Genomic DNA, 26,568 nt, shown 5'->3' on the forward strand with positions numbered 1-26,568 from the left:
TATATCATCCATGCTAGTATGTAAAGTTTGAAATACTTCACTACTGAGAAGCTGATGGTTTGTATTTGTTGATAGAAAAGGATAGTATGTATTTGCAGTAAGCGCACTGTTGAAACAGCAACACAGGCAGGTCATCACCCTTCATTCCATCTTTGGCATTTCTGGGACAGCGTTATAATAGCCATATAATGTTATTAGTGTCATCTTAGGTAGCAGACATATGAAACATTGCTGAGTTTGTCTTGCATAAATTGGTGTTTTGCTTTCTATTGCTTGTGGATACTACTGTGAAAAGTTCAAATACATTTTCTTGGAAACAATGCTCAAGACGCTCCTGAATTCAGGTTTTTTTGTCATTGCATTCTCCTCAGGCATGGAGATAGAATATGTTGCAAGGCCAGTGTTTGCTCACACTTTGTGAGACCTGAAAAACTGTTACTTTGTGTCAAAGCATTAGTACCTTGCTGTTAATTTTGATAGTAATTTTCTTCACTAACCTGTCTTCCACTCCTCCCTACTGATGAAAATTTTAGTAAGTCAGGTCATTCACCCTGCTGTTCTCCTTGCTCTTCCCTCCTGTCTGACCTCTGTACAGTGAAAGTTGGTCTTATTCTTCAGTTATGGATGTCCACGCTGGCAGTTTCTGAAGGCGCCTGATGCCCTATTGTGGGAAAGGATCCTAACTACTGTACAGCCTTATTTATAGACTTTCTCTTAAACAGCTCTCTTTGCAGCCCTCATTTTTAAACTAGGGCTTACACCTAGCACTGATGAAACTTTAAACAAAGGCTTATTCCGCTGCAGGAACAGCCACCAAAGCATTGGCAAGTGTCTCTGTGCATATATAGCCAACTTGTTCAAACAAATGTTGTATAGAAGTTACACACATCACCACATTCCCAAATAGCGACATTGTTCCCCAGCTTTTATGTATACAGTGGTGTTGCTAGCATAAGTTGTGTGTCGTCTTCTGTTTTGTTTTCATTTCCTAAAGGAATCGCACTTTTCTAAACTGTGTCCAGCTTTTCCTGACTGTCTCTGGACACTCAGGACATCTAAACAGTGAGTCAGTTAGGCTTAGTTTCAGTTTTCCCTTTCTGGTTTCTCCTGAGGCTTCCAAAAAAACCCCACTGTATGGTACTCCTGCAGTGTTTAGAATATAGTAGCTGTTAATATCTATTGTCTTATCTATAGCAAGGTTAAATGTAAGGCGATTTATTTGCGCAGTTCTTTAGGGTAGTCTTCATATTTTTCCAGATGTTTAGTAAATACGTATTTCTTAGCTAATACAAGCAAGATAAGACCCTGATGTTTTCTGAATAGGCTTTTTGTAGCCAGGTTGCCTAGATGTCAGTTGGCATATTGCATCTTCTGTTTTTATGGATTCCCTTGAAATGTGATTGACTGGTTTTGCGCAGAACATCATGTCAGTGCTTTAATGCTGATATTTTATTCTTTTTCAGTTGCTTCTCAAATTAGATGTTGTTGGCTGTTTTCACCTCAGTGGTGCTTTCCTGCTTTGCAGAGGAGCAAAAATCACTGTTTGAGCTATATTAGTACATTAATTTGCTACGACATCTGAATGATACAAAGAGAATGCAGTAATTAGAGATGCTGGTTTGATTTGACTTGGTCATGTATTGTGACTTTCCTTTAAGAAATAGTCCACTGGATTAGAATTCCTAATTTGTGACAAGGTTGTAGTCATGTAGGCTGTGACAGAATTACAGTCTTACTCATCAATAGCAATAAAACCAGGAGAGAACTGAACTAGAAATTATGTTGGTTCTACTCAGGAAGAATCCAGGTTCTTTTCTGGGAAGATGTTGAGTCTGCAGTCTGGTGTAAAATAAACTGTAGCAAAACACCTTTTTTATCTTTTTGTCTGGAAAGTTAAATACTTGTAAAATTGAAATGTACTGCAGGTCTTAATTATAGAAAACATGACCTTTTTTTTCTAATGATTTCTAATGATTAAATTACTACTTTTGTAATGATTAAATATAGAGGTAATGTCAGAGGAAGCTGCTATCTTACTGTTAATGTAAACACAGAGGAAAGGTTTTTTTTCTGGTGGAAGGCATGGAAAAAAATGTCAACTTCGTTTTCCTTTTAACAATATATAAAGGGGCTGACCTAGTTTAGTTATTCTTTAGCTTAAAATACATTGTGATTTTTTTTTTTTTTTAAATTGGTATAAGTCTTCTGAAATAAATGATGAAATGTGGTCTTGCACTTGCTCTCTAAGCAGTTTAATTTGCCTCTGAGGACTTCCTGAGGATTCAGTTAATTGGTTTGGTGTATATTTGAGAAAGAAAACTTAGAAGCTACTTGATACATCTTTTGGCTCTGAAACATTATTATGTTTCTGTCCTCTGACCCTAAGTAGATACAGTTCCTAATCTTCTGTTGTGTAAAGTATTTCAGCCTTTAAATCACTGTGTAACTGGAGGGTGTCTGAGTTTTAGTTTAGACCTTCAAGGTCCCATCCAACCCAAACCATTCTATGATTCTGTCTTGTGTCAGGGAAGGTTGCGAAGGTTCACCTGCAGTGGAAAAAACATGAATGGTAAATTTAGAATTTTTCAAAATATTCATGACACGCGAAACCCAAAATTAACTCCAGAAGAGTGTGTATGCCTCTGATCATGTGAACATGTCATACAGCTCTTGAACTTACTTTCAGTTTTTAAGCACACTGGACTTTATTCACAGCATAAAGCCTATTCACAGCATATAGCTTATTGTACCAATATAGCTGTTAAAGAGTTGTTAATATAAGTGTGGCAAGTATAGGTCATGGCTGGAAGGTGTTACAGCCCTTTACTTGAATCTAGGCTTGCATTTTGTTCATGCGGCTCACTGGGGGCTTGAGTGCCGGTCCAGGATTTCTGAAAGGTCAAAGATGAATCCCAGAAACTCTAATTTATTTAAACTTAAAGCATGTTCATGTGAATGTCAGGCATATTAAAGTGCATACGGGATTGGGCTAAGTTGTCCTATCACATCTGTATGGTAGAATAGTAATTTTTTCCGTATGGTAGAAGTATCATTTATAGTAAAATTCTGTGCGGTTTGGTTGTTTGGTTTTTTTGTTTTTTTTTTGTCGGCTTTTTTAATTTTTTTTATTCACCACAGTACTTAAATATTTTTCCAATAAGAGTATTTGTGGAATAAAATTGACTTCACAGTGGAAAACAACAAAGTTCTTTGGTTCCTTAAGCTTGACTCATGACATAATTGCTGGCATAAAAATTCAAGATGTTGAAGAAGCTCTGTTTGTATTAGCAAATCTAGCTCTGTGTATGCTACCCGTGCTATATGTCTTTCTACCACATACAGCTGTAGATCAGCAGCAATTGTAGCAGTCTAAATGGAACCACTTATTCAGTTCTATGCAGTATTAAAATGGGATTGGAGAATAAACTACATAGTCATCAGATATTTCAAGAAAATGCTAAGGAAACTGGGTAGCTATGGCTGTTACTTTCAAACTTAAATAGCATGCCTGTTTTCTTGAACTCCAACTACATGAGTAAATCTGAATTCCATCCTGTTTTGCCCATGGGACTGCCCTACAAGAAGTGTTGTCATCTTTCTGCCAGATAACTCAAGTTTTAATTTGTGAAGAGGGAGCTTCAGGTAAAGTAAGCTGTGCTTTCAGTCATAATTGCTTAGACTTCATAGTAACTTTACAAAGACCATTTAATTAAAGCTGGGGGGAAAAAGAGCAGTTGGCAGATAAAGACAAATTTAAAGCATGTATTCATAGGTGTCTCAAGCTTATTGATGATGGAGCCCAGGGAGCTGCTATGGTGACATATGTGTATATATTACACACAATTGTTAGGTCAGCTGGTTAGCTTCTTGCTCTGTTAACTCTGTTAAGTAGCTCTGCATTGGCAGTGACTGGGGAGTGGAAACCTTTGTGTAAATGGTTATTTTTTTAAACCTCAGGCAAGAGCCTTTGGCCTGTTGAGGGAATATCTTTGAAAACCTTCAGTCTTTGCTAGTGAGTAAGGAAAATGCTGCTTTTCAAAGTGTCATCATACTACACAAATTCATTAGATTAGAACAGTGAGGGAAAAAACATTGCAAATAAGACAATATTCTGAGAAGGCTGAAATTTTTAGAAATACATTTTTGCACCCTGCCCAACACTCCTCAATTCTACAGAGTAATACAAGAAGAAGCAAGAGAAACAGAATCCATTCAGTTCTATACAGCAATTTTTCTGTTATGTAAACTAATTCTGAGTCTTTTATAAATAGTTGAGGATTAGAATGGTTCTATGGTAGCCTGCAGTTGGTCTGGTTGTGTTCTTCGTGCCTGTGGTCTGTGCCCATGGTCTCCCTGGGCAGTTTTTTGATGTGGGAGGCCAAAGTTCTCCCAACAGTTAATAGCCCTGTAAATTATATTGGTACAATAAAAATAAATATGGTAGTTCTTTTGGCAAGGCTTTCCTTCCAACGTTGCTTTTAGCATCCTGGCATACTTCCCAAAGAATACTGTATTAATGATTTGTACAAATATTAATGTTACTTGAAAGGAATCATTTACCTTGTGTGCCTTTAAGAGAGAGAAGCTTATCTTTATCAGGCCTGAAAGTAAATCTTAGCTATTAGACAGAAAAAGTAGCTACAAATATCTTCTAGAGGCTTATTCATAAGTCTGTCTTGAGAAAGGCAAGTGCTTTTACGGAGTCCAAGAGCTTTGGTGAGATTTGTCATTATAACTCCAAATTGAGGCAAGACACTTGCCTGCAGAACTGGTGTGTTTTGGAGTCTTTGCACCGAGGAAGGCCTATCCCACCATGGACAGCATGGTGCTGTGGAGGTGCTTGGTAAAAGGCATGTTTCACAGGCATCCATCTGAATGAGAACCGCTTCCTTTGGGTCAGAACAGTGGGATTTGAAGTTTAGTGTGCCTCTCGTTCTCGTCGGCATGCCTTGACCACCAGGGGCTATTTTGAGCTGCAAATTGTGTGCTGACTCCTAGTGGCTTGTCTGTGCATGTGTGTGGGGTTTTGGTTTGGACTCCTGTTTTATTGTTCTAGCTCTGTCTTGTTTTAGAAATTCTGTGGTGATCTTAAGAACCCTTTCGTGCTAAAAACTTCTGCATGTGGTGGTTGTGGTCTTATTTTTGTTTTCCATTAACTGACAGGCATGTGCAAAAAGCTTTGGGTTCTATAAATTGTCATTTCCTGGTGAAAAGCTTCCTATTTGTAAAAGCAAAACCTAGCTAGTCATCACTATATTTTTTTTTTTTTTTTTTTAGGCTCTTTTCTACCTGTGTAAAGCAAAAGATAAAGCCAAAGTAGAACATTAGTTAGGAAACTATGACTTACAGTGCAGCACTGCAGGGGGCTATAAGTGGTGTCTTTACTTTTATTAAATGGAGAATATGAAATGTCTTTCACTTCTCTGTGCCTGTGCTTTATGCAAAGTAATTCCTAAATGCACTGTAAAAGGAAACCTACGGAGTGTCTCTTGGCAAACACAGCCTTTTGAAAAGTATAACTGTGCATGTTTTATGTGTTAACTTCCTTCTTCAAATATGAGAATGCTACTGTCATTGCTTCTTCTGTAAAGGAGTCTGTTAGTTAAGGGAGCCAAGTATAGGCTTACTGGAAAGGACATCTCAGCTCCCTCAAGTTACAGTGACCAGTGTTACATTCATGGAGGTAACTGTGCAATCTATTCTTTGTCCAGGGCAGGCATGGTCTTGATATAGGAGTAGCTTGCACTTGATACAAATTCCTGCAAACCAACAGAAATGCTTACAAGATTTAAACATCTTGAGCTATCACATTTCTTCCCCTCATCCTTCTTCTCACACATTTGTCTTTAGAGTAGTAAAATACACTTTTTGCATATCTTTTCAAAATTCATCTCAAGATGATGCTGAGAGAGATATTTTTATGTCTGTGTTTATTTATTTATTTATTTTTTTAAGAGATAAAAGAAGAGACCCATCAACCCAAGTTCCTGAATTGTCACTTAGGGCTAATAGTTGCAGGCCCAGGAAGCCTGTACACTTGTGTCTGTTGCTTTCTGGTGCCCAGGAAGATCCTGATGATTCTAGTTTTTTTCCTCTGAAGAGGACTGAGTTAGTGCTGCTGACATCAGAGTTAACATCTGAATACTAACAGGCTGTAAGATGCAGTAGGGTACTGTGTCTGTGCAATGTAATGCTCTGATGTGCAAGTGGTGGTGCCTGAAGCTGTAGGACCCAGTGTTTCTGCCCACCGCAGCTCTGCACAGGAAGGGTGACATTTTCCATGGTGATGATGCCCCATTGCAGCAGGATGACATCTTACTCTCTTAAACCTTGTGCATCAGACCTCTAGGAAAAGCTCAGCTAGAGTAAGGGTGTCTGTGAGAGCCATAACCCAGTGCTGACTTCAACAGTGCCACATCTCGCAAAAGTGAGGCCAGCCATGATCATGATAGTGCCAGCGGAGTAGCTTGGGCTGGTGAGTGATGCACTTTTAATCCCAGCCTGAGTGAGAGGAAAAGGGTTTCTACCATAAAGAGAAGGTTTTGTCCATGTTTCCCCCCTCTGCTGCTGACAGCAGGTCTGTCCCCCAGAGCTCCAGTCAACTCTGTGGCCTCTCAGCTGCAGCACGTTCCCTTGGCTTGGCAGCTCTGCTCTGCCTCTGGCCCCTCATTCTTCAAGCAACTGTCTTCAGATCCACCTGCCTAGGAAATCCTGGGCTGGCTTTGTCTAGTAGCTGAGATGAATGATTGCTGTTGCTTTGGGCTAATTGCACATATAATCTATTCTTTCCCCTTCTCCAGAGCTCCTCGTTCCACCCCACCACAAAAAAACCCCAACCAACCAACCAAAACAACCCGAAACAGAGTAAACAAACCCAGCGAAAGAAACAGATTTTGCCCTTTAAATGGAAAGAAATAAAGAGCAGAAGGAAGGAGCGGCCAGTGCAATTTTCTACACTTGTTCTTTCTACATGCACTTACTCATGCTATGAGGAGCACTTGTTTTTCTCTGTGAACAGGAGACCTTCCCATCACTGGGAAACTAAATATACCACTGAGAACTGCTTAGTAGCGATTCATCCTAAAAGGATGCTGTTGTGCTGTCATTGTATGAATTTGTCTGCTTTCTGCTAGGAAAAATAAATCACTTGCTTTTTGGCCCCTCCTATTCTTCATTGCTGTTGCTGTTTGCCGGGGATCTCCCTCTGGTTCTTGTGCTCAGAATGACTGTTGCTGCCATCATATGCTAATCATATCAGATAGACATTACTGGAAACCCAGTAGTTTAACACATTTTCTGTAGCCATTTTGGCACACGCACATGTATATGAGTTAAGTGTTTGGTTGTTGAATTCTTAGAGTGGACTTTTGTATCTTGTTTTTTAAGACCAAACTCCAAACCCTACCTCCTTTTTGAAGGAAGAATCAGATTGTATTGAAAATTCTTTTCTTGGGGGGAGGAAGAAATTGTAGTGCAGACTTTTTGAAATCACTTTTAATTTTTCTAAATAAAGGTTCTGTTGCTAGTATGTAATGCTGTTGGGGGAAAACCCTACTGAATAATGGAATATGAATTTTGTAGGCATTTTCTAGGATTTTAATTGCCAAAATTGTTATTGGAGCATGAAATAATTGGTATGAATTTAATGATTGTATCTGGTATGTTTTAGGTACACAAACAAAATTTACAATTCTATGTAAAAATAAGATGGAAAAAATAAAAGTTTACTTCTCACCTCTCTTTGTTTTTGTTTTCCTTTTTATAATAGGGCTTTATTTGTCCTCTCTGTATGAAATCTCATGGATCAGCTGAAGAGCTGTTCAAGCACTATGAAGCAGTTCATAATTCTGGCATTGATTCAACTCATGGAGGGGAAGGTCATCTGTCACCAGAAAGGTGAAGCAGTACTCATTTGTGCATGTGTTTTTGTGTCAGTGTTGAGCTGCTTCTAGTTACACTGAATGCTGTATTAATTTGTAATTATGTAGTCCAGTATTTAAATATTCATGCCCCATTTCCAGCTACAGTTAAAAACTAGCTTGAAATTACATTGCATGACATCAATCTGACAATAAATGAAAATAAATTAAGTTCAACAAAGACAAGAGCAAGCTCCTACACCTGAGTCGGGGCAATCCCAGGCACAGCTACAGATTGGGCAGAGAAGTGATTTAGAGCAGCCCTGTGGAGAAGAACTTGGGGGTGTTGGTCGATGAGAAAATCAACATGAGCCAGCAGTATGCTTGCAGCCCAGAAAGCCAACCGTATCCTGGGCTGCATCAAAAGGAACGTGACCAGCAGGTCGAAGGAGGTGATCCTGCCACTCTCCTCTGCTCTTGTGAGACCTCACCTGGAGTGTTGTGTGCAGTTCTGGTGTCCTCAACATAAAAAGGACATGGAACTGTTGGAACAAGTCCAGAGGAGGGCCATGAGTCTGATCAGTGGACTGGAGCACCTCCCATATGAAGAGAGGCTGAGGAAGTTGGGGCTGTTCAGCCTGGAGAAGAGAAGGCTGCGTGGAGACCTCATAGCAGCCTTCCAGTATCTGAAGGGGGCCTATAGGGATGCTGGGGAGGGACTCTTCATTAGGGACTGTAGTGAAAGGACAAGGGGTAATGGATTTAAACTTAAATAGGGGAAGTTCAGGTTAGATATAAGGAAGAAGTTCTTTTCTGTGAGGGTGGTGAGGCACTGGAATGGGTTGCCCAGGGAGGTTGTGAATGCTGCATCCCTGGCAGTGTTCAAGGCCAGGTTGGACAGAGCCATGGGTGACATGACCTAGTGTGTCATCCTTGCCCTTGGCAAGTGGGTTGGAGTTAGATAATCTTAAAGTCCTTTTTGACCCTAACCATTCTATGATTCTATGAAAACCAGATGCAGATGTTTATATTGTTAATTAAGTCACCTCTTTCTCATGCAGATAGTAATGTGATGTTACAGACTGGAGTGATTTTTAGGAATATGGCAGAAAAAAATAGAGATTCCTCCTAATTTCTAGCATAGAGCTGAAATTTCATCTCTTGAGGGTGGGGAGAGTAACTCTGAAAATAGAGAAGAAGCATGATTTTTGTCCCTGGGTATTTAGCTTTCTTATTGGGTGATTACAGCAATCAGTATTTGCCTAAATAGGTTTTTGTGTTGCCTAGTTATTTGTAAATCTGAGAAGTTTCTGTTTTTCTCACTAATTCTCCTTCTGTCTTCCAGAAACTCCATGCTGATCTTCAGAAATCTTCTCTGATTTATTTTATTTAACTGTTTGGTCAGAACTGTGTTGTTAAGTATATTCCTAGGAAACACATCAGATAGCAGGAACAGATAATGCGAAACATTCTCCAGAAAAGTTTAACTGAGCAGTTGGCCTGTGTTGGTCTGGGAAGCTTTTTCTTAGGGGTAAAATTTACATAGGTTTTCTTTTGCTTCTTGCTAGTTCTTTTTCTGTTCAGTGATTATTTTGGACTACTGTAAATGATAGTCCATGCTCCTGTATTGTTGCAGCTTCCCAGACTCTCTGGGTTTGTACACAGCAGTGTCCAAGTGAGCAGCTACCTGTGGCATCATTCAGCAGCAGAGGTACACACTGCATGACCACACAGGTGGTCACCTGCTAAATGGAGCTGGCTTCTGTTGACGCTGAGAAGTAAATGGTTCAAATGTTTTGTCACTAGTAGAAATGTGACCCAAAATAATAATTGCATTGAAAGAAATACAGATATTTACGTCACTAACTCAAGAGAGGGTGGTTCTTTGCTGAGAAAAAAGCGTGGAGAGTGACCTATTTCTGTTGTTATCCTAGTGAAGATCCGTATCTTCCCAGTATTGTACAGAGCTGGCAAGCCAGTTAGAGCCAGCGTTAGCAGAGGTCTGGTCTTCATGCATGGATGGGCCCTTGCCTGTGGATAGCTGCCTTCTCTCCCAGCTGCTGCTGCAAAACAAGAAATCAAAATTAGTCCTAAAAATTAACGTGAGGAAGTCCTAAAAATTAAGGAGAAAGTGGTAGGGTACTAGTGGAGTTATACTGGGTTTCCTATGTACACATTTATTCAAGAATGAGCATTTCTTCTCTAACTTAAGGCTTTTTGGAGTGATATAACTTAGACCTGAAATGATTCTTTTAGTAGAATAATAACTTTCACATAAAGGAATTATCGGTAATAGCTACATTGTATAGTTTATGAAATGTTTATTTTTATGCCTTCAAGTTTCCAATGTCAACCAGATGTTGGCTGGTGAAATTTATTTATATTTTTCGTGGCTCTTGGCAATTTAAGGACAAGAGGTTTTGTTTTCTCTAATATAATTGAAAAAAAAGCAGACAAGGTCAGGGAGTTTGGATGGAGTGAAGGGAGTCTGGTGGGAGCTGTTGTGTAATATGACTGTTTCTTCCTATTAGTGTGGTATTCTTTAATGCTTCTCTGTTGCATGCTTGCTTGAGAAAACTCTCATTCAACATAAATATGTTTTTCCAAGACTTGGAATACTGTATTAAAGAAATATTGCAAGCTACATCAGGGAGCCACTTTGTCAGCCAACTACGAGTGAAGCTTGCATGTAATTCATAGTACCAAGACTGGGAGGTAAAATTCCCTATTTAGTCAATAGAAAAAGTTAGGTACTGTGAGTTACATTGCATCCTCTTCCTCCCACCTGCCAGTAAACTGCCATGATTATGTGCCAAGGGTGAATCATCTAACTCTACCCCAGGCAATTCAGCAAGGCCATTGCTACTCCATGCTAGGACGGAGGCACTGGCATTGCAGGTAATGAATGGAGTGGAGCTTAAGGAAAAGTAGTAAGGTTTTGCCAGATGGTGAGGCTCAGATGTGCTGAGAGGAGGAAGGGATTGTAACAGGCCTAGCAGAAAAACAGATTTGGTGAGGGTTTGTGTGACAGTAAGAAAAACAAAATTACAGTGTCTACAGTGATCCCTTACACTTCCTCCCCGCCCCCGTCCCCCCATTTTCCACTGGTCAATTACACTGAATTTAGGTTTCATCTTAAAATCATCAAGCAAAACTGTGTTGGGAATATGGAGCCAACTGCACTTTTCCCTTTTTCCTCCCCTCTTCCTTCCCATCTACTACAAACTGTTTTTATGTAGCTCAAAGCCTTTTATCTGCTACAAAGACCAGAGCATCTTAAATGCTTTAGTATTGCAGATCTGGTATATGTTCAGCCCAGCTTCAATACAGTTAACTGTTTCACCTGCCTGAGATTTCATTTATAATCTTAAGTGAGCATATTAGCTGATTTACTTACTCATACTGGTGAGAAAGCTGCTCCCTCTTTGCCTCCCACAGCCATGTACGGGATTTGGATTGCAGCTATACCTGCCTCAGTAAAATTGTATTTGCAAACCTGCAGTGAATGTCTCAGGCACAACAATGTGCAAATAGCAGAAAATCTTCTTCTGAATAAAATTAGCCTCCCAATATTCTCTTTGTTTTGCCATTGAAATTGATCCACCTTTGAGTTCTTATTTCACTGGTTCAAGTGTGTGTGTTTCACTTGCTTCTTGATGGCCCTGACCTGATGTTAACATGCTAATGTAGACTGGTTGTATTTCTTCCCCGTTCAGCTAAGGAATAGCTTGCTTTGTTATTTTGTGTTTGTTTTTTTCCTCCTAAGTATGAAATAATTTAAGATAACTACTGTGGAGGAGGGGATAATGGGGATAATGCGGCACAGCAGCGATAAAATTGTATGGTATATGTAAAACTGAGAGACTATTTTGGCATTGGCACCCACACACATATACTCTGAGGAGTTCTGTGTACTCCTCAGTCTTGCCACTGTACAAACAGTAAGAAAGGATATGTTTGAGTTATTTTAATGACCTGTGTATTCTAGACTTGGAGTAGCTGTATCTCGGTAATGCAACATCATCCTTGCATGTATAGTTGTGCAATTCTGTAAGGAGACTAAATCAATTAGTAACAGTTGTAGCCTTGGATCTTGTGTTCTTGCGTGGTTGGAGGCTTGAGGATGAAATTTGGGAATTTAGAATCCCAAGGCTTTAAAATTTCAGACCATTAAGTGAATGTGTCTGTGGGGCATACAGAGTTGCTGTGTACATGAAAAATTATGAGTGTCTCTTAGCAGTGTTCCTTTCTGTCATACAGGAAGTGAAGGAGAATAAACCTGTCATTTTCATAAAGAGGCAGGCAAAACAGTTAAATGTCTCAGTGCATAGCTTTGCCATTATGAACTCATGTGGTTGAGCTGATGCACTCAGATTTACACAGTGTTTTAATGAGACTGTTTGCATATCTATTTCTTTATTTTTCCAAATAATGTGTTTTGCATTTTTCAAGTGATGTGCAAAGTGAATTAATAAGTATCTATTAATCTGGTTTATTCCAAGTTTCAAATAAATCAAAGAAGTATTTATGTTACATTTATTTTTATGTTTTGTTTATGTAGTACATGGCTATCACTCCAGTTATTTAATACACATTATAACCTGTATGTAATTGACAAAATATAACTACTCATATTCATTTTCTCCACTCTGTGGATGTATTTATTCAGAGATGAAGTATCACTGCTCCGACAAGAAGTCCAAGACTTGCAAGCTTCACTGAAGGTTGGAAATGTATTTTAATTGCACTTGGTTCTTTGTTTCAAATTGCAAAATGTTCCACTCTCTAAAGCAACCAAATTTACCATTCTCTCTCCCCATCTCCTTTTTTTCTTTGTATGTTTTCCCCCTAGGAGGAGAGGTGGTATTCAGAAGAGCTGAAGAAAGAACTAGAGAAATTACAGGGGCAGCGGCAGCAAGTAATTGCTTTAAAATACTTGAAGCAGGTTTATCATCAGCATTGACATTGAAGATTAATACCTTTTTTGTAAGGCACGTGGCCTGATTTAGTTAGTTCTGTAATTTGAATATTGACATGTTCTTGAAAACAGAGCATTGTGGAGAGGTATTTATAAATCTGAAGAACAAAGTCAGAATAGATAATGATTCTTCCATACTACTCACTGCAAGTCCAGTTCAGATTTTTCCTTCTGTTGGGCTTATTCAGAACTCAGTTTATTAAAGCAGATAAACCAAATGTGGCATTTCTCTGTTATGAGGAAGGCAATCAGGTCTTTATTGTAAGAACTTTTGGAAAACGATAGTTTGATGTCACTGATATGCAGATGAACTGAACAAACAAGGCAAGGGCAATGCTGGTACATTGTGCCCTAAGGAAGCTCTTGCTTCTTTTGTTACTGTGAGCTACTTACACACTGGATTGTAACAAACCTCAGAAATTGCTTTCTGATAGAATGCCTTCTCAGAATGTACTTAGTGATATCTGTAACCTCTGTTTTTAGGGCACATTTCAATACTGAGGAGAGGGAGGGGGAAGGGACTGTTACTGGTTGTCTTGCAAGTCTGGAAGCCTGATAGTGTAGTGATATATGAAATGGAAAATTATCTTAGCCTTTTTCAGTCTTTGAGATGTAACTGTTTAAATTGGGTATTTTAATCTGCTTTGCAGTATTTGGCATGAAAGTCTTTATTTATCTCTGTCTTTTCCAAAAATGGGATGAACTTTGGTGGTAGTAGTAATTTTTATTCCTTCTGTCTAATGATGCATTTATTCTGTTTTCTTAAGGATTCTAAGTCTGATGGATTGACAACGGCTACATCTACAGGTGGCTACCATTTTCTTATATTAATTTCTGCACTGTCTGGAATTTCTGTTTTTTTTTATTCAGTGTAGCTTTTAGGTTTGTGAAAAAGCACTTTTGGTAAATTGAAGAGCTAGAAAGCTGGAATGGTACAATTACTGGAAAACAAGTTCATTGTAAGTGCTTGAGATAGGTAGATTTTGATAGGCATAGTCTGGGGAAATAGTTCTAGAGGCTTGGGATTTGTAATTTCTAGAAGTGAGACAGAAGTTCTGACTCTGAAAGCAGTGCTCACAAATAGTTTTGGGCATGTTTTTCATAATTTCATATATTCAAGCATTCAGTACAAGTCTCTTGCTGAGAAAGACTGTGACTGTTTATGTTTAAACTATGGCACTTGTGAGGGCTGGTTTTATTTAGTGTTTTTCTGTACTCATTGCTAGCAAAGTAAACGATTTTTTTTTTTTTTTTTTTTTTACTTTTTGTTTAGCAGACTAATACTTTTTGCTCTATATTTTTCTCCACGAGGCACTCATGGAATAAAATTTTCTTTATGTGAGTGTAAAGTGTCTGACTGATCATGATTAAAGCTTTTAATCACAGTTTGGGGCTCACAATTCAGCAGCCTGTTGCTATTTGTGACCAATATGTACTTAATCCTGCAGAGTGCTCAACTAGTGACAGGTTCCAGCATCATGCTTGCAGATATTTAACTTCAGTAAAGTTGTTCACTTTGCTAAGTTAATTGGATGTTAAGTGAATTTGGATTACTCATTTACCTGCTGTGGTTCGTTATGGTCATAATTGTATTGTCTTACCTCTTCTGAAAATAATACTGTTCTTTTTGTGGAAATAGAATCATTAGAACGGCAACTAGAAGAGATCCAAGTAGAAAATTTTAACATTAAGCAAATGAAAGACTTATTTGAGCAAAAAGCAGCACAACTAGCCACTGAAATTGTGGGTAAGTATATTAACATGAGGTCTGATTCTGTTTTCTACTTGGGCAACTTGGGCAAGTGATTATTTATTTAACTTCCTTCTTATTAGAACTTAAATCAAAGTATGATGAAGAGATCAGCCTTCGGGAGGGAGCAGAACAGAAAGTGACAAACCTGACACAAGAACTGCAGAAGGAGAGAAGTACAGTTGAAGATTTAAAGACAGAGCTGGTATTCACATCACACTAATGTTTTTGTTATTTTCAAGTCCAGGGAGGGATATACTTAAAATGCTTGCAAATGCAGTTTTAAAGCAGTTGAACTCTGTTGAACTTGGAGATGTCTGCTCGTGGGCTGAAATAGTTCAGAACACCATTGTTTCTCATCTGTTTCTCTGACCTACATTTTCAGTGTTTTTCCAGTAAGGAAATACATGTTGTTTCTGACTCATGTATTAAAATTTACCCTACTTTATATTGTAGTCTGCTTGTTTGATGCTCTACCCTTCAGCAGTTTTGCAGGGTATTGCACATATAGATGTGCTGTGCAGGCCTGTATTTGGATCATGCCGTGGCTGACTTCCACAGCTTTAGATCACCCTTTTTCCATGAGGTGTTATGCTCTGACTGTCCCTGGACAGCTGCATTTGTAAGAAGCAAGGTGTTTTGTGACATGATGGCTGAAAGGCTGGCAGCTGTCATCACCATGCCTATGCTAATGTTGTCCCTCTTGCACTTGGCTGATAATACCAGTGTGGGTGTATTCCAGGGTTTTGTCTCCTGGTGACTTTTATATACAGCCGTGACTCCAGAGAGCAATCCCAGTGACTCAGCAGTTGTACCACTTCTAAAGCAGGAGTGAAGGGGACTTCCTAGTTTCCCCCACTCAACCACTGCTTAGACATTGGAGGAAAGTAGGACTCATTTATCCCTCTTTTTGTCTGTAGTTAGTTGCCCTGAAGGGCTCATGAGTTACTCTTGGCCCTGCCCAGCCACTGGACCTACCCATTCCCCTCTGTTTAGTTGTTTCTCATCTTCCTTTCTCCTGCATTCTTACCCTTTTCCTGTAACTTTGCTGTTCTAGATGCCAACACTCCTCTGCTTTCTTCGGTGCCCACTGTTGGCTTCCCTCTCCTTTCCCTCCATAGCTTCATTTTGAGGGTCATTGGGGTGTTTTAGATATAATTACCAACAGATTTTACCTATGGATCTGGTATAAGGCATGTCTAAGTACTTTCAAGACATTTCCATTTTTTTTTGTCTGTTCTTGTGGATTTTTTTTTAAACAGTTCTTGAAGACAGAGGCAGCATCATTATAAAAGTCTGTGTAGCACTGGATTATGTTGTGTCTCAGTCCTGAGATGGGCTTGTATTACAACAGCGAAGTATATACAGTATTCCTACTTATCAGTGAATTGTGACTTCAGATAAATTTGTTGCATGGATTCCCTGGCATTTCAGTGTTTTTTCCAGGGAATGTCTCCCTCCTGTACCTAGGCATCTACCTACATAAAAATTACTGAAATATAATCCTTGAGACTTTTTCCCATTTGTCAGATTTCATTGAAACCAATCAACAAGTTCTAAGTTTAGCAGGTGAAAACTGGCAACCAGCCATTAAATCCTTTTTCCTTTGGAAATGCTGAGTACTTTTCCATGGTTCTGTTTTTGTGTGGAGTTTGTTCTTTTTTTCTCTGCTGTAATACAGTATATGTCATCTTGTGTATAGATTAGTGATTTAAAAGATATTTAGAGATGATATTGACACTGGAAGCATGTCTGCCAACAGCATGTTGCTCACTGCTACTCTGCTACTTTTCAGCTACAGAGACCTGGTGTGGAAGATGTGGCTGTCCTGAAAAAGGAGCTGGTCCAAGTTCAGACGTTGATGGACAAAATGACACTGGAACGTGAGAGAGAATCTGAAAAGCTGAAAGACGAGTGCAAGCACTTGCAGGCAGAGCAGGCTAATTCAGAGGTAATAATCATACCTAAAGATGTGCGTGCTAGCTTTACCACAATTTTCATAAAAAATAGAAAATACTAATTCGTCATAAAAAAGCCTCTTAACCCAATCTTCTAACTTATCTAATAGTGATGTTTCTTCATTATAGTAAATTGCATAATTATGTCAAAAAATTGTCTTTTCTACAAAAGCCTCCATGTTTTTCATTGTAAAACTTTTTCTTGGCATAAAAAGTTATTACAAGAACCCAATAGCAGAGGAAGAAACCTTTTAGCAGAGCTGTGCTGTTTGTACTGGGTGGGAAAAATAAAGCAATACCTGTGTGATTTGAAGACTTGTTTCTCTTACTAAGTGACATCCAGACAAAACCAGTTGTTACTGAAAATGATGTTTTTGGTTAATATTTGAGTTGATGTGCCTGAAAATGGATGCTAGTGTTAAAATACATAAAAGAGAAATTATTAAGACAAGGTAAAAATAATTGCAGTATTCTCATAAGACATACATAATTCTTGAACTTACACAAGATTTAAAAATGTCAGTGGAACTGAGATAAACTGGTTTTCTTTTTTTTTTTTCCTAGTTTTAATGTCAAATGGGAGGCTTTTTTGCACCTATTATTTATTATAGGAATATTTTGTGTGTAAGGTACAAATCTGTTCTGCACACTTGCCCTCCCTCAGTCCACTGCATAATTGACTTCAAGTGTTGCCTGTTACCAAGTAGAGCAGAAAGTGAGTGACTGCCTGGCCTCACCATGTCTCAAGATCAAGATGTCAGGATGTCACCTGTAATCTGTTTCCAGGTGATACCACCTTTTCTATCCTTGTTGCTGCAGACCAAAGGTCTAAAGTATAAAATAAAATCTGTTGTTCTCATGTTAGGTTTATTCTTTTAATATTTTTTTCTCCTTATTATGCTGGTTTTGAACTTTTAAATTTATCACATTTAAGAAGTATCTTAACTGTCTACTTGAGCTGCAGAATATGCTGATTTCTTCAGAAATACTTTGTGAAGGCTTGTTCTGCTTTGGCTGAGTCAGTGGAAGAAGTTTTAAATTGCTGATGGGAGATTTGAAAGCACTTGTCCAATTTCATTGTTCTTACATACAGAATTGATGATAACTCTGTGTTAAAGGAAGCAAAGCTAACTGCTTCTCCCATAGCAAATATTCAGTGTTCTTGGTTTTGGTTTCTCTGCTTTTCCACCAGTGAACACTTCTGCTTCCATAAAATGCAACATCTCTGACTTTGATCTGTAAGAGTGAATCTTACTCGTCAAACTTTCTCAAACTTAAACAGGGGAAATTTAGATCAGATAGAAGAAAGAAATTCTTTACTGTGAGGGTGGTGAGGCACTAGAACAGGTTGCTGTGAACAAGCACAGGAAGCTGTGAATGCCCCATCTCTGGCAGTGTTCAAGGCCAGATTGGATAGAGCTTTGAGCAACTTGGTCTAGTGGAAGGTATCCCTGCCGTGGGCAGGGGGGTTGGATCTATATGATCTTTAAGGTCCTTTCCAACCCAAACCATTCTATGTTTCTGTGATTCTGTATCACTCCTGGCCTGTTTGATGTTTACCATGACAGTGAGGGAGCTCTCTGACAGAGACAATGGCAAGAAATCTTGATAAAATTACAGTATCACTAAAAGGGCTTTTGTCTGATGTATGATTTATTTACTGATGAGTTGGTAAATCCATACTTCCCAAAGAATTCTCTTTGCTGGGTGCTGTTGCACCTGTCTGGCAGGTTGGTTGATGTAGTTTTACAAATGGATGACTTGGCAGGGTAAGTCTTCACTGAAGACTGTCAGCTGTGTTTAAGACCTTTTAATTTTGTCCTCCCCCTTTTCTATTGTCCCACACCAGTACAGCAATATCAGCAAAACTTGTCAACGCAGAGCTGTGGTCCACAGTGAAGTGGGGTCATTGCAGCACTCCCCTGTTTACATGAGGGAGTGCCTAGGATTTCTGTAGGACTCCTAGTATCCTCTGTCCTGTTGAGATTTGTGGATATGAAGTATTTCTGGTATATTTTTATTCTAGGCTTTCATGTGCCCTAGATTTCAGAACTGCAGCTTTGACTTTGTTCATTTGCACTTGCTTTAGAGAAGTGCTGCCTGCCTGGCATTATTATGAATTTCTTCAGGCTTTCCCTTCTACCTCTCCTCCCAGCAGATATGTTGAGCTCCAGGAATTGTTCAAGGGTACGTTTTGTACTAAACATGAACCTACCATTGTTTTCAAGTTAAAATTACGTGTGCCAAGAGCTTCATCAGATCAGAAAAAAGGAATATCACAGTTGGTATTGTGAATATAATGTGGTTATGTGGCCATGTAAGTTGCTGCATAATCGCAGTTTGGTTTTAACTGTGAGATCCCACAACTATGCTGTGGAATTTAAATTTCATTTCAAAATACTGTCTCTGTACTCTTTTGTGGTTTGGGGTATTTAGTTTTCATGTGAAGATAAAATGACATAGCAGTAAGGGTGTAACAAAAATCTTTCATCTTAAAACATTCTCATAGGAGTGCGAACTGTTCTTGTTCCCTCAAATTAGGTATGTTTAAGTTTTGACATAACTAGCCATTTTAAAATGTAGCTTTAAAGTGTAGCTTTTAACAGGAAAAAAGACTAGTGAAGAAGGTTTTTTCAGCCCTTCTGGAAGTAAGAGCAGGTCAGGGAGAAGGCTGCACGATGCCCTTAGCTGTTATTATGTGTTCACATAACAATTCTTACATTCTAAGAAGGATTATAAGCTACATTGCAACAATTATATCAGATGTCTGTGTAGTATCATCAGTATGTAGGCTGAATGAGAGAAGATCGAGTTGCTGTGTGGCAGAACGTGGTAAGCAGTGGTAATCTGGTTCTTCTCAGAAGTGCTACTGTCTTCTCTGCTTAATTCCAACATACGGCAACAATAACCCGAGATGTGTTCACACTAAAAGCTTTCCTGTCGGTGTAAAGTGACTGATCAGAAGTTTTTAAAAAATCAAAATTACTCAAAGTCATAGTGGTGAAAACTTTTCTACTTTTCTTAAAAAAAACACAGTTATGGAAAGTGTTAGCCATAAGAAAACAAGAAATGGAAGTCCTTCATTGGCAGAATGGGTACAGTTCTGGCCATAAAAGTTTGGCCTTGTTTCATGTTTTGCTGTTTAAGAGCTTTGCTCTTTAAGAGCTCCTCAAGGACTGAAAGTGATTCTTATGCCATCCTTGACTATTTTGCCAAGCTGGCTGAGGATACATACAGTAATTCTGGTTTCCAAAGTGAGATGTTTTAAAAATAAGTTAAATTTATGGCATGGGTGAAGAAAATAACCAAGATAATCTTAACCCTGTGTGAGCATTTTTAGATGCTGCAGGAGGGGAATGTGAAGAACTGTGCAGCTCTACAGTTGTCGCCTAAATGTGTGCATTATGGTTGGGTGTTTGTGCCTTATTTCAGGTGTGTGTGTATCTCAGATGAATGTTCATTCTGAGCTATTATTTCCATGTTTAGTTTTTCACTATATTGGCTCCTCCATAGTAAACACAGAATGAAAACATATGCATTGCTGTGAACTAAGCATTTCTATGAACCTCTGCAGATTGGGGTTTGTTTCAGTATCTGATAAATCTTCATAGAATACAGGGCCTAGACTTTATTGTTAACTAGAGTGTTCACAGAATTAAACAGGTTAATTAGGTTAAATTATAGGTAAATTTAATAAAGCGAAGACTGTTGTTTTTTTTTTTTTTCTTCCACTAAGCAAAGGCATTAAAACCACCAGAATATTTGAAAACAAATTTGAGGAAATGTGTCTACTTATACCTTTTGTGACTGCTCATTTCCATCTTTCAGCCATCCATTTTATTTGTTACGTTTTCTAATGGAGACCCTTAAATTTGAGGTAAATTTTTTGAAACCTTTTTATGCTTATAGTAGATTTCTGTTGTATCAAGATAATTTCAAGAGGTTATTAAACAGATACATTCTCTTTTGCTTATTGATTAGTTAATCATACAGACACATCAGGCAGTCAGTATCAGGAATGAGTATTCATTCATGATGTATTTCCATGTTAAGAATGAAATGTAGGATGGGCTTCTTGAATTGTGAGGGAAATGTGTCTTTATGGATATAAGTTATGATTCTAGTCTGAAAGCCTGCATTGGTATCTTTAGCAATCTTTTGCATGTTTTCTGCATTATATTCTCTCAGTAGTGAAAAACCCATGCTGTGTTTCCTGAGAACATCCTGGAATGTTTGCCTGCCAGAGGCAGATCCCAGGATGTGTTTTACCTAACAGCTCCGTAACAAAACAGTCTTGTAAAGCACAGCAGTACAGAAAGTCAGTTAATAACTGTATGTAGTTGTATAATATGTTCATATGTTCTCTTTTATCTGTGTTTTCTGTACGAAGGTTGTAGCTAGTATGTTTTATTGTCTACTACTTCTGCTTTAGTTCATACTTAAATTCGGTATTTATACATTTATGCTGAAATCTGTAGTTAAGAGAACAATAAGAAGGAAAATGTCTTTTAAAAGGTCATTATATAGTGTATTCATAGTGAGTGCATTCATACACAGCATGCTTTTAGGGCAGCAATTGTTACCCATCTAAAGTGCTTTTCTTTTTTGCTTCCATTATGGTACTCAAATACTTTGCAGTCATTGATATATTCTGTTTTGTGCCAATCCTTTTAATGGAGTAGTTTTGTTCCCTGATTATGCTGACCTGCAGGGTTGATGTGTCCAAAAGTCGCAAACTGAGTTTGCATCAGATGCCAGACTCACTTCTAGTGCCTTTTCCAGTAAATTTTCCTTACGAGGGAGGCAAAGCTTTTGGCCATGTAACTGCTATGACTTGGGAGGGTTTCACCTTGAGCTAGAACTATGGTAATGATTAATAGATAATCTGTTGTGCTTTTCATTGGTTGTGAGCTCAACCTGGCATTTCCTATTGGACTGGAACCAATTTTTGTCTCTGGAAGTAGGACATGAATGAATCTCAGCTGGGAAATTATGCTCAAGTAGTGCTTCTGTAGCTAATGGTGCTCTGAGATTAATTTGCAGGTGATTTTTTTATTAGGCTGTTTTTTATTACAAGGTACTTTTTTGTTTTGCTACCAGACATCTTGCTTTTGTTGGGATATGCATGCAGAGCATTGTTTTAAATGTGGATTTTTCTGTTTGTCTGATCAGGCTACCATTAACCAGTTGAGAGCTGAACTTGCCAAAGGACCTCAGGAGGTAGCTGTGTATGTTCAGGAGCTGCAAAAACTTCAAAATTCAGTCAAAGAGTTGCAACAAAAAAGCCAGGTGAGAATGCCGTTATTTTCTATGCTTGTCAGCTCATATTAAAATGGAAACACATCACATTCTGCTTTGGGAAGCATTGAAGACTGTAGCAAAACACTTCTTGGGGTTGCAGAAGTTGAAAATTCCTTTGCCATTTTGCTTAATATGAAGGGTATTGTACAAGCAAACACTATATTTTAATGATCATCAGTATGTTACAACTGAAATCCTCAGGGTTGTTACGATTGCAGATTTCTAATTGCTGTAGTTTATGCTTACCAGTCATTAAGCAGTATTCCCATCTCACACATGCAAAGAAAAATCAGTACCCTTTGAAATGTTACAGTGTTTCACTAAAAATCATAATTCAGAAAGCATTTTTAGCTCTTTTCGTTGGTTTTGCAGCTTCTTAGCTTTTAGATTGTAGTCCTGTCATATTTTATGGCCATTTATTAAAGTCATGAATGGTAGAAAATGGAAATAAACTCCAGAAGCTTCTCAGCTTGTAAGTATTCCTTGAGAGCTTTTATTGAAGCCCTTTTAGCTTTCTGCATTTTTTGTATTTGCATTAAAAAAAGTATGTGTTGTGGTGAAAGAAATGTAGGTAAGGGAGGAAAGGAGACAGGGAGAAAGATGCTGTCTACAACTGCAGGAGGATGCAGAGAGGAGGTGGGCAGTCTCCTCTCCCAAGTAACAAGTGATAGGTCAAGAAGAAACAGCCTCAAGCTGCACCAGGAGAGGTTTAGACTTGATATTAGGAAAAATTTCTTCACCAGAAGGGTGATCAGGGATTAGAACAGGCTTCCCCACGACATGGTGGAATCATTATCCCTAGAAGTGTTCAAAAACCATGTAGATGAGGCCTTTAGTGGTGGATTTGGTAGTCATGGGGTAATGGTTGGACTTTATGATCTTGGAGGTCTTTTCCAACCTCTAGTTGATTCTATGATTCTATGCATGCTGCTGATTGTTGTTACATGTTTATCTAACACTGTGTATGAACTATACACATTATGTATATGTATTCACCAGCAACCTTGTTGATCTTGAAAAATAGGAAAAGACAGAGACCAAACAGTGTGTATTTAATGTAATTAATATTAAAACAGCCTTTGCAAAGAAGATAATAAGGTGCAATTAAAATTTTGTGAATTAGGGTGACTCTTGGTTTGGCTCATTAAATCAGGTACAGAACTGAAATGGTGAGAATTGTTGAGCTGTACTTTTCCACAGACCAGCAACACTGCATCAAACTTTTGACAGAAGTATTGCTGTACAATATAGAGGCCTTGCCTGAATATATTGCTATTCCATTAACAATGTGAAGTGAAACAGATTGATGCATAAGATAACCATAATTTAACAGTCCTCTGCTATGTCAGGCTAATGCCAAATACCACTTGAGGAATAGGAAGAAGTGGCAGCAAGCTACATTTCCTCTTTCAGTTTCAATGACTTAAACCAGTTTACAGCCATTTCTTTATGCAGCTTTTTGAAAGGTGATATCCATAAGGATGGTATGCTAGTCAAAGAACCTTGGCCCTGGAGGAATTGGACCTAGAATTAGAACAGGTAACACTAGCTTCCCAAATAACAGAAATTGTTCACATTTCAAACAGTTTGCTATCCTTGAAGAAGCTGTCAGGGAGGAGGGAGGAGCCATTAATACAGGATAGAATGTGTTGTGTTTTTATTTGTACATCCATTCATATTTCCATTGCAATGCAGGAAGGTATTTCTGTGCATTGTTGCAGATTTTTTCAAGCTCATGTACAACCTCAAGCAAGCAATCTATACCGAGAAGAGTGAATGACAAGTAGATAAGATCAGTTCTCAGAGACCAGTGGAACTTTCCTTCATTTATAGAGCACTGTAAGTTTGGGTCTTGGCTTGCCTTGCAGAGGCCAGTAATGGCCGGTAGCCCAGAAGAGACCTAATGTGTAAAACCAGCATACTCCCTGAAGTACAAGACTTCTAAACTCATTGCATTTGTATTTTTTGTTTGTTTTTTTTTTTTTTTTTTTTTTTAAGAAAATTGTGATGCATTACCTACAGGGAAAAAAGCTTAGTTTCTAACCCTCTACTGATGTAACTATTCTGAAATTCAATCAGTGCCCACAGAGTTTGTTATTTAATGCCTAGCCACTGTCACGACTAGCGTGTATTATATTTACTTTTTCCAAGGAGCAGTTTTAAAAGAGGGGATTGATGTGGTGTTCTCCATTGCATTTTGTGGCCTTCAAAGGCTATGGGCTTTCTGTTGACTGTTGTAACATACTGTCGTTTCCTCTTCCTTTTCTGTGGAAATGAAGGCTTGGAGAGGAGAGGTGGCTTGCGTGTACCCATATCTCTTTATATATCTGGGATGCATATATATCTGGGATGCAGCTGGGACATGCATCCACATAAGAAACACTGCTGGGTCCACTGATGTAACCTGAATGACCATAGCTTGTCAGCTCTGTGGCCTCAAGTCTCAGTCTGCTTCAAGACAACAGTAATTGTTTCTATTTCTTTACACCTCCCTGCCCCCAACTTAAGTTTTTGCCCTGCACTGACTCTTCATGAAGTAGTTCATAGCAGTTCTAATTGTGACGTGTAGCTCCAGTTATAAAGTAGTAGTAAGCTTAATACTTTAGCTCTGATTTGCCCAGCTATAGGTGAAAAGGAGTCTGTGGTGTTTTGATATTTCAGGAACACTCTTCAGTGCAAATATTAATGTTCCTGCCTGGTAGTTTCTCTTTAATGGAAAGGAAATTGCAATATTATTTTCTATTTTGAAGGTGAAATATATTCTAAAAACAGTGGGAGCCTTGTCACTGACTTTAAGAGGGTAAAGATGACACCTGACCTCAGTTATGTTCTTTATGTGGTCCATTCCTGCATTTCCTGTGTGCAAAAATAAATTTATGCATACCTTTCGCATAACTTTAGCAGCACCAAGTTGTTTTATTTTTCAAGAAACATTTCAAAATATACTCCTTCAGGTTTAGAATTCAATAGCCAAAGTTTAATGTTAAGACAGAATTTCTGACTTAGTTGTATACTTTAGAAAATACACATTTTTGTAAAAGGACACATAGGCATTAATTATATAATTATATTTGTTCTCACATGGGTTGCTGGACTGTTGGAGTTATTTGCAAGATTGCTTGTTTTCTAACCTCTCTTTTCTTTCTGGATTCTTCTGTTTATTTTATCATGATTGTAAAATAGAAGTGTCTGTATATGGTTTATAACAACCAATGTAGTCATAATTTGCTAAAGTCTGTAGAACAAAACTATTCAGCTGTTCAGTTTATTTGAATGATTTTACAGCTGTTTTCTTCTGGCAAAACAGGTTTCATCCCTGGATACTGCACAGCAGTGCACTTGTAAGATGGCCAGCATAGCTGGAATTGCAGCACTATCTTTGTAACTGCTATTCCAAAGTCGCAGAGCTGTCTGAAGTTTTGACACATAAGACTGACTTCGGTGTTGGCATTTTTTCAGGCTGATGTGCTATAAATGTTCTTTATTTTTCTGTATTTTAATTGAAAGAGAACAGAGAATATAGTATTCACTACAACTGCCAGAAGAGCACAAGGATTTAAATGATCTGTGTAGTAATGCTCCGCTGAGGTAGATGTCAGTACGATGCTGCAATAAATGGAACCTCCTGGTACATTTCAAGAAGATGGAATGAGTTGCTAGTGGTTGGGTGATGACCAGGGCCTCCCTGCAACTGTTTCTGTGCTTTAAAAAGTGCCACTGGAAAATTAAAATGGTTCTCATGACTTCTTTGTTCTCGAATTCTAGTTAGTGGCTCAGCTAAGCTTGGGGGAAAACCCAAACTTTCTGGAATGATATTTTATCCGTTAAGATATTTAATTTCTATCTGAATATAGTTTTGGTTATTTCCTGAAATTTGATAAAAATCATTAAGTAATAGCTGAAAGTGATCTGTTAATATTTTTTCCTAGTATTTTTTCAGCATGTAAATTTGATAGTATGAGTTTAGACCCTGCAATATTTGCTGTTGTTAATATGACAATGAAAATCTGACACTCAGCAATGTTCATGGTTTTCCTTTAGGGAATACCAATTTTTAGTGTTTTCAAACTCAAAGCAACCATCCTCTTTGAGTTGGTTTGTATGCAAAGAAACTAAATAGTATAAATTAAAATATAATCTTCTGAAATGAATATTAAATCATCAGTCTTTCATTCAGAGATTTATCAACATCACAAATTTCATTAGTTTTCACAGGTTCTCTTCTGTGCTTCGGATAGCAGATCATTCTTGTAAGTATAGTGACAGGGCAAAATTAGGATACTTCTTACAATTATCAGCATGATGACTGCACAGGATTAGACAGGAATTAAGCCACAAGTGTTGTTGCTTAAGGAATTGTGTGAAGGACAGTAATAACTTGATTATTTTTTTTTGTGTATACTAGTAGCTCAAATTACTGTTTCAACTTCTGTCCAAACACATGCAGTTGTAATACCCTAGAATTTAAATGTTCAGGGAAAGCAAATTGGTCTTCAGGATACAGAAATAGAGTTTTTGTGGTGTTCTCAGTAAGAAGTGGATTTAGGTGAGATTATGAAGAACAGTATTTCCAGTTGAAACTGTGTGTGTATGAGCTCCAGAATTAACAAAATGGAGGTCAATATTTACTTTAATAATGTTTTTAAGCAAGTTCTTTGCTGTTCAGCATCAACACTTGAGAAGAAATTTGAATAATGCATTGAATGGCTGTGAGCAGAACTG

At 38.2% G+C, this 26,568-nt stretch overlaps 1 protein-coding gene across 4 annotated transcripts in view; it reads left to right on the forward strand.

Moving 5' to 3' along the window:
- Nucleotides 1-26,568, forward strand: part of EEA1 (early endosome antigen 1) — a 74,892-nt gene that overhangs the window by 12,311 nt on the left and 36,013 nt on the right. For 2 of the 4 annotated variants that reach the window (XM_061454601.1, XM_061454602.1), the window contains 8 exons: nt 7,769-7,896; nt 12,529-12,583; nt 12,712-12,777; nt 13,605-13,644; nt 14,477-14,584; nt 14,671-14,792; nt 16,383-16,538; nt 21,718-21,834. In XM_061454601.1, the coding sequence (XP_061310585.1) occupies nt 7,769-7,896; nt 12,529-12,583; nt 12,712-12,777; nt 13,605-13,644; nt 14,477-14,584; nt 14,671-14,792; nt 16,383-16,538; nt 21,718-21,834 (792 nt within the window). Of the gene's footprint in view, nt 1-7,766; nt 7,897-12,528; nt 12,584-12,711; nt 12,851-13,604; nt 13,645-14,476; nt 14,585-14,670; nt 14,793-16,382; nt 16,539-21,717; nt 21,835-26,568 lie in introns of those variants that run through there. The other 2 variants (XM_061454605.1, XM_061454603.1) reach the window with 2 other exon arrangements.

Source organism: Pezoporus flaviventris, unplaced genomic scaffold (genome assembly GCF_033815535.1).
Source record: "Pezoporus flaviventris isolate CSIRO_AGI_PZ_B2104156 unplaced genomic scaffold, CSIRO_AGI_Pfla_v1 ptg000016l, whole genome shotgun sequence".
Classification (NCBI taxonomy): Eukaryota; Metazoa; Chordata; class Aves; order Psittaciformes; family Psittacidae; genus Pezoporus; species Pezoporus flaviventris.